We start from the raw sequence: 12172 nt of genomic DNA, 5'->3' as shown, positions 1-12172 counted from the left end.
GTTCTCATTTCACTTCATTTAATTCTAAACCTTAATCTCCAAGGGACCAAAGATCTTGGGAATATTGAGGCAGCTCTGCAAAATTCAAGACAAACTTTTGATTCCCTGTAGCATGTTTGTTTGGAATGTCAATAAGAAAAACCAACAGCTGCCATTCACTGGGAACTATACCACCCACACTGCCTCATTTAATCCTGTAATTTACAAAATATATAGATGATAGCCAGGCATGGTGGCACATGCCTTTAATCCCAGCACCCAGTAAGCAGAGGCAGGGGATCTCTGAATTCCAGGACAGCCTGGTCTACATAGAAAGTTTCAAGCCAGTCAGGGCTATGTGTTGAGACCTGGGATTTAAAAAAAAAGAAAAAGAAAAAAAAGATTATAATGGTAGCATGAGAATATTTCTAAGGATGGTGAGCTCCAGATAGACACTGTTAGATGATCTCCATGTGAAAGATAAAAACCAAGGCTTACAGAGGTTAATTAACTGGCCCAAGGTCACACAGCTAGCACTCAGCAGGACTGGGGTTCAAATGCAGGCCATCTGACCCACAGTCTGCATTCATCTGCCATGCTAAACATTAAAGACACTTCACAGGCTTCCAGTTCTTCCTCCCACAGTGCTGACAAGCTATTTTGAACTATCGCATTCTCTGATGCAGTCATTTTTATGTAGGAAAACGTCTCTATTGTGTTCAACCTTATACATTCAGTCCTCCACCTGAAGCAATGACACCTACTGAGAGTACAGGAAGATACTGTGTTCCCCGATTTCACCCCCAAATTAAGAAGGCTGTTCAATATGACCTACATCAACAGATCTTTCTTAAGTAGGGGGGCCTGGGTCCATCGCTGTATGACCTCTATGCCTGGAGAAGAGCATTCTCTGTCAGCATACAGAGGAAATGGACCCTCATCTACATGGCAATAGCACCATATGATCAAAGCAAGCCTGCTAGGAATCCCCCTGTGTGGTAAGGCCATGCAAGGCCATAGCTAGGAAGCAGTAGTTGGAGCAGGAAGGCTAGAAAGAAGGCTCTTGAAGACACGGCCCTCCTCCTCTGGGAGGCCTTCTCTTTCCCATCAGTGGGCGTGTCTGGCTCAGCAGGCCACCACATCCTGCTGATACCTGTGTGGCAGCACTGACACTCAGCACTGGGAGCTCAAGCCCTTGGAGCTCCCACTAGAGAGCAAACTCCTCCAGCTTTCTTTAACTGGGACAGGGCCTCTTCCTACCCAGCCTGTGAGTCAGTCGCTCTCACGTGCTTATGCTTTATTGGCTACTGAAGGGAGTTGGCTCACAAGATTGCATGGTCCGGGGGAAAGAATCTTTCATCTCCCAGCCCTTTCATCTTTGAGAAAGGGCCCCAAGGCTTCTTTCAAGTCAGCTGAACAGTTGGCAGCCCTGACTAAAATGCAAAGTTGGGCATGGGAGGGCAGAGGAGAAAGCAGAGAATTGTGTGATAGCCGAACATCTGGCCAGAAGCTCGGTAGACACAAGAAATGTCAATCAGGGCTCCTGGGCTGACAGGTAGCTACACATAAAGGAGCTGAAGGAAAAAAATGGATAAGTTCTTCTGAAAGGACAAGAATGGGGTTACAGTCACACTCTAGTAAAAATAAAGATACCAACAGTGAGGCCCAAGAAATAGCTGGCAGAAGAGGGCATAGGCATTCTTCAACAGTGTAGGTTTTTAAAACCAGTACTCTTCTCTAGGCAGTGGTAGCGTACCCCTTTAATCCCAGCTCTCGGGAGGCAGAGGCAGGTGGGTCTCTGAGATCGAGGCCAGCCTGGTCTACAGAGTGAGTTCCAGGACAGCCAGGGCTACACAGAGAAACCCTGTCTCAAAAAAACCTAAATAAATAAGTAAGTAAAACAAAACCAGTACTCTTCAAAATGACACAGGAAAACTAAGAAACTATGACAATTAAATGAAATGCAGGAGCCCACACAAAACACTGGACTAAAACATGTAACATTAGTGAGAGAGCTGGCAGCGCCTGAATTAAGTCTGACATTTGAGTTACTAGTACACACACACACACACACACACACACACACACACACACACACACTCACTCAAACACACTTTTTTTTTTTTTTTTAATTTTTAAGAGGTAAATTAGAGACTGGAGTGAAAGACTGTTGCTCTTCCGGCAGATCTGATTCCCAGCACCCACATGGAGGCTCACAACTGTATGTAATTCTAATCCCAGGGAATCTGATGCCCTCTTCTGGTCACAGGGGGCACTGCACCCACAGGGTGCACCTACATGCAGGGAAAACAGCCATACACAAAATAACTAATTAAAAAAAAATTTAAAAGAAAAACTATTGAGAAGGTGAAGTAGCAAGTTTGCCTCAAAGCTGAAAACAAGAGCACACAGGCCAGCCAGCAAACAAGGCGGTAGAGTCCAAGCTTCCAAAAAGAAGGCAACCCCACAACGTACTTCAGGGCAGTGCTGGGTCCTTCAGTCCAGGTCCATGACGGTTCATTTGCATTGACACCTTGACTAGCCTTCCTGGAGGGGCTAGAAAGATGGCTCAGTGCTTGTTCTTCCAGAGGACCTAGGCTTTCCAGCACCCACTTGGCAGTTCACAAGCACCTGTAACTCTGGGTTCCAGGCAATCTAATGCCCTCTTCTGGTCTCTGAGGCTGCACAAAGCATGCATATAGTGCACAGACACACATGCATGCAAACACTCATACATACAAAATACAAATAAACAAATCTTTAGAACCAACATGGAAACACACCTCCAGGTGTGTCTATGAGGGAGTTTCCCGAAAATTTTAATCCAGAGGGAAGACGCACCCAGATATGAGCAAGACCAGCCCACTAGCTGGGGTCCAGAACTGGGTGAAAAAGAAAATTCAAGCTAAGCCCCAGCATTCATCTCTCCACTTTCTGACTGTGGGTATAATGTGACCAGCCACCTCACATTCCTGCTGCCATGCCTTTCCCACACCACAATGGAATGACAGTGATGTGCTATGTCCCCCATAGCTCATGGATCTGAACATTGGATCCCCAGCTGGTACTACTGTTTGGGAAGGTTATGAAATCTTTAGAAGGTAGAGCCTTGCTGGAGGAAGTGCATCACTGAGGGTGGGCATTGAGGGTTTATAGCCTGTCCTCACTTCCTGTTCAATCTCTCTGCTTCCTGTGTGCCTATGTGCACATGAAATGTGATCTCTCTGCTTCCTGACTGCAGGGGCAGCCTCATGCTTCCACTCCCATCCCTCCCTCCCCGCGATGAAGGACTCCATCCCTCTGGAACTGTGAGCCTAAATAAGTCATTTCTTCCCCAAGTTGCTTTTTGTCAGGGTATTCGATCACAGCAACAGAAAAGTAACACATTGTATCCCTAAAGCTGTGAGCCCAAACAAACCTTCCCACCCTTTGGTTGCTCCTTGTCAGGTATTTGGTCTCAGCAATAAGGAAACCAATACATATGCCATTCCTGAACAACCATTACTTGGCACTGAGGACGGTCAAGACATGCTGCTAGATGCTGGCTCCCGTCCCCTGAGTTTACAGGAGGCACAGGAACATACTAGATAGTCTGTGAGAAGAATGAGCTGGAGGAAAGACAGATGAGGAAGCTATGGTGGGAAGAAATGAACGGATGGGGAGAAAAACATCAAGAGATAAAACAAACGAGAACATCAATGGAACTAGCTCTTTTCCTGTTATTTATAGGCACCTTGCTAACAAGATTAACTTGGAAACGCACGAAGCTGTCATGCAAAATGCAGCCTCCTTCAGTATGATCAGAATAATATTCCCAGGGTTAGAACATAACACAAGCTGCCACAAAGATGAAGGAGGCATTCTGAACATAAGTGTCCAGGCTGCCAATAATGTATCTTACACATACAACAACAATAACAACAACAACCAACTGAAAAGGCTCAACTACACACTCCAATTCCTATCTTAGAAGGGGAAAAGCAGGTAGCAAGAACTACAAATGACAAACGTGTACCAGAAAAATATACTCACTCAAGTAACCTTGAACTAGCATGTTATGTGCCTACTAGATAAATGGCAGAAACGTAAATCACAAGTTGTACAACTTGAGTGCACAGTGCTGAATGAGGGAGTGGCTCCACATGTACTGTCTCCTCTGGCCACTCCCCGAACCCCTGAACACCCATCGCACAACCCTGCTCCTAACAGTTGGCAAGTGACTCTTCCCAGCTTCCTCTGTCATCCACAGAACTCCTCCATCAAGGGTTGGGATTCCAACATCACCCTTTTTTCAGTGACCAAACCGAACCCACACCCTCCAACCCAGCCCCACTCCAAGGTTATCTGAGTATTCCTTGAACTATGGTCCTGGGATACTTATATTCACACAGTGAGGTGTTTAAATGCCCACTTTACCCCTCACATTATCAATTCTTCAGGAACCAGGATCAGGTCTCAGTGATTTTAACACATGCAACCCTTAGCTCAGGAGATAGCACGAAGTAATTATAAATACAAGTGGGAAGGGGGAAATGTCACATGAACAAAGAAGCTCCTCATAATATTACCTCCAAGAACAAAAACCTGGATGCTACCTAAATATCCAATTGTAGAGAAATAACTTAAGGGAAAATGGTCTATAACTCAAACAAAAAGCCCACATATGTTAAAGAGTAACATGAAAATTATATTAAAAAATACATGTTTAATTTAAAAAAGAACATGAAACAGTACATACACAATAGTTACAGTCATGCAAAATATGTATGACTGTGGAAACAAAAAATATTCATTAGATTATGAATATTTTCTTCTCAAATTCTTTCATACTGACAGCTTATTATCATTAAATTTTATTTCAAGAGTAAGAAATTGGAGAGGGGCAAAATAAGAGATTGCCAGAAGCCCCTCCAATCCAAGAAAACGCTGCTATTACCTGCATATGAAAGGAGGAGTGGGTGTCTGCAACATCCCCCAAGCCAAGGGTCCCTGACCCCAATCTGCCTCAAAGAGAATTCTCTCGTGGTGCAAAGCCAGCCATTCCCACCAAGCCAATCTGAACTAAATGAGAATTCTTTATTGCAAAACTTCAGAGGTAAGAACTTTTTCCAGACATCTGTGGAATGAGTATTAATGAGAGTGCCCTGGAGTTCAGATCTGCTCCTATGCGGCAGAAACTTCTCAGCAGAGCAACTGCTGGGCACACTTCTTGATGAGATGTCTAAGCCTGAAGGCATCAAAAAAGTACATTTCCATATTGGGAACATAACTGGTTCCCTCCTTAAGACTTTTTCCACCACCTCCTGTCCACATTGTAATTCTCCTGTCTTCTCAAATGAATTGTTAACATCTGTCAAGGATATAAGGCATACACTGAGGCGCTCTCCTGCCTATTACTAGAAGAACCAATCTCAGCAGAAAATTGCAACCTTCCCACTGACTTGCCCCAAATATGAAATTTAATAAGCATGCAAAAAATGTTAAAGTTTTAATAAACATTTCTTGCCACCGTATGATACTTTTTCTTGCTCACCTTAGACCCTGAGTTTTAGGAATGGAAAGAACCAGAAGCTGTACAGCCTGACCTCCTCATTTGACAACTGACAAGAAAAATGATGTGCAAAGAGGGAAGGTGACTTGTCCTGAGTCACCCAGATAAGTGCTGATAAAGGCTGGATTAACAGCCAGATCTCCCAGGTCTCCAGCCCCAACTTCTTCCACTACACCAGGCTTTCTTATCCACTGGACTCTCTGGAGCCCTCGGCCTAAAGAATTAGTATCACTGAATTTTAAAGCTACTAGGGACCTCAGAGAGAGTCATACTTAATCCCCTCATTACGCATAGAAGGAAACTGAGGCTCAGAGAGATTAAGTGATTTGCTCTCAATTTTGAGTGGCAGAGCTGAGAACTCTGCAAACCAGTGCCCATGAGAAGTGAGGGACGGAATTCTAGACCAGGGTGCCTTCATGTGCAGTCCCTGAGCACCGAACTTGGAATTCTAGACCAGGGTGCCTTCATGTGCAGTCCCTGAGCACCAGCTTTAGCATCAACTGCTATCTGGCTAGAAACACAAAACCTCAAGTCTCAGAACACGGAATGTGCCAATCAGACAGCTTGGTTCCCTTCTGTTCCCACACAGGAGCTCCAGTGCTCAGCTGAAGTTGGCTTTGCCACTGTTGACTATGAGCAACAATGCTTATGATTTATGCTTTCTTCTACATGTGCATAAGACACCAACTGAAAGCTTTCTAACCTAAAACAAAATGGAAAACATGCTTGGGCATTCAGTGCTGGCTCTGCTGCTTACTGGCTATTTGAGTTGAACAGACTGGGAACCTACCTCCCTAACTTCAGTCTCCCATTCCGTGAAGTAGTCACACCATCTACATTTGGAGGATGTGCTGAGAATTATACCTGACAACACGTCTGCAAGCACTTTAGTTCTGTCTCTGGCACACAGACAGACAGATAGACCAGCACAGTGGTCAGGAGCTCTGGCTACGAAACAGAACAGCCTGAGTACTGCCTAGCTAGACACCTTCAGTTAGGTCTCAGTTTCCTCCACTATAACATGGGGATTAAAACAGTTCCTCATGCTGAGTGTGATCATGCAAGCCTCTAATCACAGCACTCCGGAGGCAGAGGCAAAGGCAAGCAGCAGGTAGATCTTTGTAAGTTTGAGGGTAGCCTGGTCTACAAGCCAGCCAGGGTTACATAGTAAGTCTCTGTGGGGGTGAGGGGGATTTCCTCCTTGGCTAGGGATAGAAAACTCAGTTGTTGTATGATATTTTGTTTATGTTCTGACAAATAAAGCTTGCCTAGAGATCAGAGGGTGAAGCTAGCCACTAGTTAACCATAGAGGCCAGGCAGTGGTGGCACACACCTTTAATCCCAGCACTTGGGAGGCTCACACCTTTAATCCATAAGGTAGGTGAAGAGAGGACCCTCCCCCACAATTTGGTCTGAGGATTTGTAGAGGTAAGAAGTTTCTAGTGGCTGCTGCTCCTCTTCTCTGATCTTTCAACTTTCGCCCTCGATATCTGACTCTAGGTTTTTATTGTTAAGACTAATTAGGACTGCGCTTCACTCAGTTGAGTAGAGTGCTTGCCAAGCATTCGAGAAACCCTGGTTCTGTCCACAGCATACCATAAACCAGGTGTGTGGTGCACACCTATAGTCCCAGCATTTGGGAGGTAGGACAGGAGGGTCAGAAATTCAAGGTCATCCCTGACAACATAGTGAGTTTGAGGACAACTCGGTCTACATAAGACCCTGACTTAAAAAAAAAAAAAAAAAGAAGGAAAAAAGAAAATTCCTCATAGGGCTGTTGTGTGCATTTAGTGAGGATGCAGGTAAATAATTATTTCATGTTAGGCTATCACTGTCTTCTAAGCCCTTTCACTTCCACAAGCTCATCTGGTCCTCAAGATTTCCTATAGGAGGATGGGAGTGTTTGATTGATTATAAACTAGACTCTAAGCACCACTGTCTTCACAGACAGGAATGGAGGTAGACCTGCTAAAAAGGAACAGAGCTGCAAATACAAGACCAAGATTCTGTTGACACGTTAGCCACTGCCTTGGCCTGTCAGTCACCACCTTGGCCTGTGACTTCAGGAACAGAGCAGCAAATACAAGACCAAGATTCTGTTGACACATCGGCCACTGCCTTGGCCTGTCAGTCACCACCTTGGCCCGTGACTTCAGCTAAGTCTATCAGACCAGAGTTCTTATTCAAAACAAGTGGGTTGAATGAAGACATCTGGATCACCTCTCAAGACACAAAGGCTTTCTCCTGGCCCACAGGAAGTCCTACAAAGGCTGTCATCTACCTCCACCTCCAGCTTTATCACCGTCTGCTGTCTGCTCACTCACCAAGTTCTGGCCACATGGCTCTTCTCTCTGCTCACCTGATGGGCCTGCAGCCTGTGCCCATAGCTCCTGCTCCTGCCTTCATCATTCTGCCCTATCATATGACTGGCTCCTTCTCAACCTTCAGAGCACTAACGCTGGTTCCTCGGACCCCTTCCCTGACCACTCAGTCTATGGAGGCCCTGGAAGGGGTTATTTACAACAGTGCTGTCCAATAGAAATAGAATGAAAAGTCACACACACACACACACAAAACTTGACATATAAGTTTAAGTTTTGAAGTAGGCACAAAATTTAATAACCTATTTTCCTTAATCCAATACATTAAATGTAATCTACATAAAAATTAAGATACTTCATTTTCATTTTTCCATGATAAAGCTTTGAAACCCAGTGTGTCCTTTACACATATGAAAGAGCTTGATGCATCTGGACCACACTTTCTGTGTCCAGCAGTCGTACGTCCGGCCGCCCCCAAACCATACTCACATTTCCACTGCAGAGTCTGCTATACTCCCTTCACACCACTACCAGCAATCTGAACTTCTTGCTTACTTTCTCAATTTTTCTCTGGTGACTCCCCACCAGATCTGCCTTTCATACAAAAGTAAAAGTCGCCGGGCGGTGGTGGCGCACGCCTTTAATCCCAGCACTTGGGAGGCAGAGCCAGGTGGATCTCTGTGAGTTCGAGGCCAGCCTGGTCTACAGAGTTCCAGGAAAGGCGCAAAGCTACACAGAGAAACCCTGTCTCAAAAAACCAAAAAAAAAAAAAAAGTAAAAGTCTTGTCCTATTTACGCCACATTACATGCTCAGTGGACTCAGTACCTTGTATACAGTAGATGTTCAATAAATCGCTGTAACCAAAGAATGGTCCTTTTCTGACAGTACCACTCCAGATCTGAGTCAACGGACTGGACTAGCTAGCCCCTAACTCCCAAATAAACACTCATCAGAGACTTGCCCACAACTGTTCTTGTTCCATCATTAACTACACTGTCTTGTCTTTTCTTTTTTGGTTTTACAAGACAGGGTTTTCTTTCTCTGTGTAGCCTTGGCTATCCTGGAACTCACTCTGTCTCGAATTCAGAGATCCTCCTGCCTCTGCCTCCTGAGTTCTGGGATTAAAGGCATGCACCACCACCTTCCGGCTATACTGTCTTAGAGAGAAGAATATTATGGCCTCACATCTCCTGGTTGCTTACAAATTCTTTCTCATTACTGGAGTCTCCATCTCTAGGGCCAGTCTTTTATATATTGGCTAAGGGAAATAACCATCAATATTACTATTTATGGACTGCTTTACCCTACAACAAACACTGGTCTAACAATTTCTTAACAGCTTCACAGACCATGAGGTAGGTACCATGAGGTATTTTGTCCAAGGTTACAACAATCAGCAATAAAAAAGAGACTGCAAATTCAGGTCTTATTTTGGGGGGAGTAGGGTCTCACTATGTAGCCCTGGCTAGTCTGGAACTCACAGTGATTCCCCTGCCTCTGCCTCCCAACTTTCAGGCACTGAGATTAAAGGTGTGCAGCAGCAGCAGCTCAGGCTCAGCATGTCATTGTCTACTCTTAACTGCAGAGCTATCACTAGTAACTACACATTTAAAAGTCAACACAAGTGGGTATGGTTGGCTTAAATTGTATTTTATTTCATCCATTACCCAAAATAAGATCATTCAATCAATATGAACAATGATCAAAGCTCATATAATCAATATAAAATACTACTTTGTTCATACTGTCTTTAAAATCCAGTGTGATTTACAATTATAGTACTTTCTAATTCAGACTAATTACGGTTCACAGGTTCCAACACTACTAAGACTACTGAATACCAGCTGGGCACAAGGAGCCTCGTTAGACAGTCAAAAGAGGGTAGAAACTTTGGGTTGGGAGCCTGGACATTTGAGTTTCAATTAATCCCAGCTTGTAACTGTTGAGTGACTTCACCCGTTCACCACAAGTATCCTGAGCAAGGAGGTCAAGACGTCTCTTACCGACCTATCCCATGCTCCGTTTTCCAAACATTTTAACAATTGCGGGAACATGGGCACAGGTTTCTGCGCTTTCAAATGACCTTTCACATATATCCATTTTATAGATTTAAATAAATAAATGAACAAACTGAGGCTCAGCGACGGAGGAAAGACTTATCCAAAGCTACATCGGCAGTTGATAAAGAAACTGAGGCTCAACCCCGAGGAAAAAACAGTGCTCTCCACAACTGCCTCAAGCCCTATGAACTGGTAGAAACGAGACCAAAACTGTGCGGAAGGGAACCGGGCTGCCAGGTGGGAAAGGGAGATCAAAGGGCTCAAGCCTGGAGAAGGAAGGAACAGGAAGGGTCCACGAGGGCTTCGGGGAATGAAGTGCAATGACGGGCTAGAACCCTGGGTAGCATGTGAAGTGAGGGCCAAAGACCGAGAGGAAGGGAGATGACGGGACTCCGGCCCTGAGACCTCGGCGGGGATGAGGGGCCCTCCGGCCCTGACAACTTCACCTACCTGGTAACTTAAAAGTTCGCCCACGTCCATGGTTTCAGACCCAATCAGCACAGGGTCCCTTGGTTACCTCCACTCACTCCCGAACCACGGGCCGCTCAGAGGCTTTTCCTGCCACACTGCCGTAAAGCGCCAGGAGAGGGGCCTCAGAACCAATAGAGTAAAAGAGCGCGAGGCCGGCGGGCCCGCCACACTGCCGTAAAAGGAAGTAGGGCCGTAAAGTGAGCCGCGTTTTGACGGCTGCTTCCGCCTGGATCCTGAAGGGGCGGGAAAGGGGGCGGATTCTTAGGGGAAGGAACTTAAAGCTGCGGCAGTTCTCTAAGTATAGGGCAAATGCAGGGCCGATGGTACCTACCCTTACAAGGCTTCCAGATAAAGAAATATGATAAAGAAATGCACTGACCCATAAGATAGTCACATGTGGCTACTGGGCGCTGAAGTGTGGCTAGTCCTAACTGAGATGTTAAGTGTGAATCAAATGCACGCTAGATTTTCAAAACTTGCACTAGTTACCTTTTCTTTTTCTTTCTTTTCTTTCTTTCTTTCTTTCTTTCTTTCTTTCTTTCTTTCTTTCTTTCTTTCTTTCTTTCTTTCTTTCTTTCTTTCGTTCGTTCGTTCGTTCTTTCTTTCTTTCTTTCTTTCTTTCTTTCGTTCTTTCTTTCTTTCTTTCTTTCTTTCTTTCCCCTCCCTCCCTCCCTCCCTCCCTCCCTCCCTCCCTCCCTCCTTCCCTCCCTCCCTCCCTCCCTCCCTCTCTCTCTCTCTCTCTCTCTCTCTCTCTCTCTCTCTCTCTCTCTCTTTCATTTTGGCTTCCCATTATGCTTCCACTGGACAGTGTTGGCTCACATAATGGCACATGGCCATAGATTATTGTTGGCTGAGAAACCGTTGATATCATATTTTCCTCTGAACTTCTGTGTATTTGTCTACATAAGACCCAATGGCAATTGGATGATCTCCTATCTACCCAAGTGGTATTAAAGGAGCTAATAGGGGTCTGGAAAGATGACTCAGTGGTTAGGAGCATTTACTGCTCTCCAGAGGACCCTAGTTTAGTTCCCAGCACCCATGCTGGACAGCTCATAATTGCCTATAACTCCATTTCTAGAGGATCTGATGCCCTCTTCTGGCCTCCGTGAGCACCCAGAAGCACGTGCACGCACACACACACACACACACACACACACACACACACACACACACACACATTCTTATAGAAGAGGGTTCTGTGGAGGAGGAATGGATGGGGGGGATAGACGGGAGGTGTGGGGGGATGGGAAGAGAGGGGAGACAGGAAACTGGTTGGTAAGTAAAATAAATGAAAAAATTTAATTAAAAGAAAAAAGAAAAAGAGCTGGGTGGTGGTAGCACCCACCTTTAATCGCAACACTTGGGAGGCAGAGGCAGGTGGATCTCTATGAGTTCAAGGCCAGCCTGGTCTACAAAGCAAGTTCCGGGACAGCCAGCCAGGACTGTTACACAGAGGAAACCCTGCCTCAAAAAACAAACAAACAAAACAAAACAAAAAGACAAAAGAAGAAAAAAAAGGTTTCTGGGGAAGAATTTGCCCATTATTGAAGAGTTAAGGAGGTTGTCTTCTGGGATTACATGAGACTCTATCCCCCAAGTGTCACACAAACCCACATAACTGCCTCCAACTACAGGGAAATTGTTGTTCCTCAAACTGCCAAATCCTCTCCTGTCTGCTCACACTTCCTCTACTGCTCACAGATCTCAGTCTGTCATTTTGTGCTGCATGGTTGATGTTTTACTTACTGGCAGTCTCACTAATTGGACTGCAGACTCTCTGAAAGTT

The 12172-nt window shown here is 45.2% G+C and overlaps 1 protein-coding gene across 3 annotated transcripts in view; it reads right to left on the bottom strand.

Moving 5' to 3' along the window:
• Window positions 1-10488, bottom strand: part of Ctnnbl1 (catenin beta like 1) — a 178160-nt gene extending 167672 nt beyond the window's left edge. For all 3 annotated transcript variants that reach the window (XM_052726476.1, XM_052726475.1, XM_052726474.1), the window contains exon 1: window positions 10363-10488. In XM_052726476.1, coding sequence (XP_052582436.1) covers window positions 10363-10392 — 30 coding nt within the window. In that variant the 5' untranslated portion in view covers window positions 10393-10488. The remainder of the gene's footprint in view (window positions 1-10362) is intronic.
• Window positions 10489-12172: the final 1684 nt, after the last annotated feature.

This window comes from Peromyscus californicus, unplaced genomic scaffold, assembly GCF_007827085.1.
Source record: "Peromyscus californicus insignis strain IS unplaced genomic scaffold, ASM782708v3 Scaffold_7__1_contigs__length_154581171, whole genome shotgun sequence".
Taxonomy (NCBI): Eukaryota; Metazoa; Chordata; class Mammalia; order Rodentia; family Cricetidae; genus Peromyscus; species Peromyscus californicus.
Note: the sequence above shows the minus strand (reverse complement) of the source record. Positions and strands in the feature narration are given on the sequence as shown.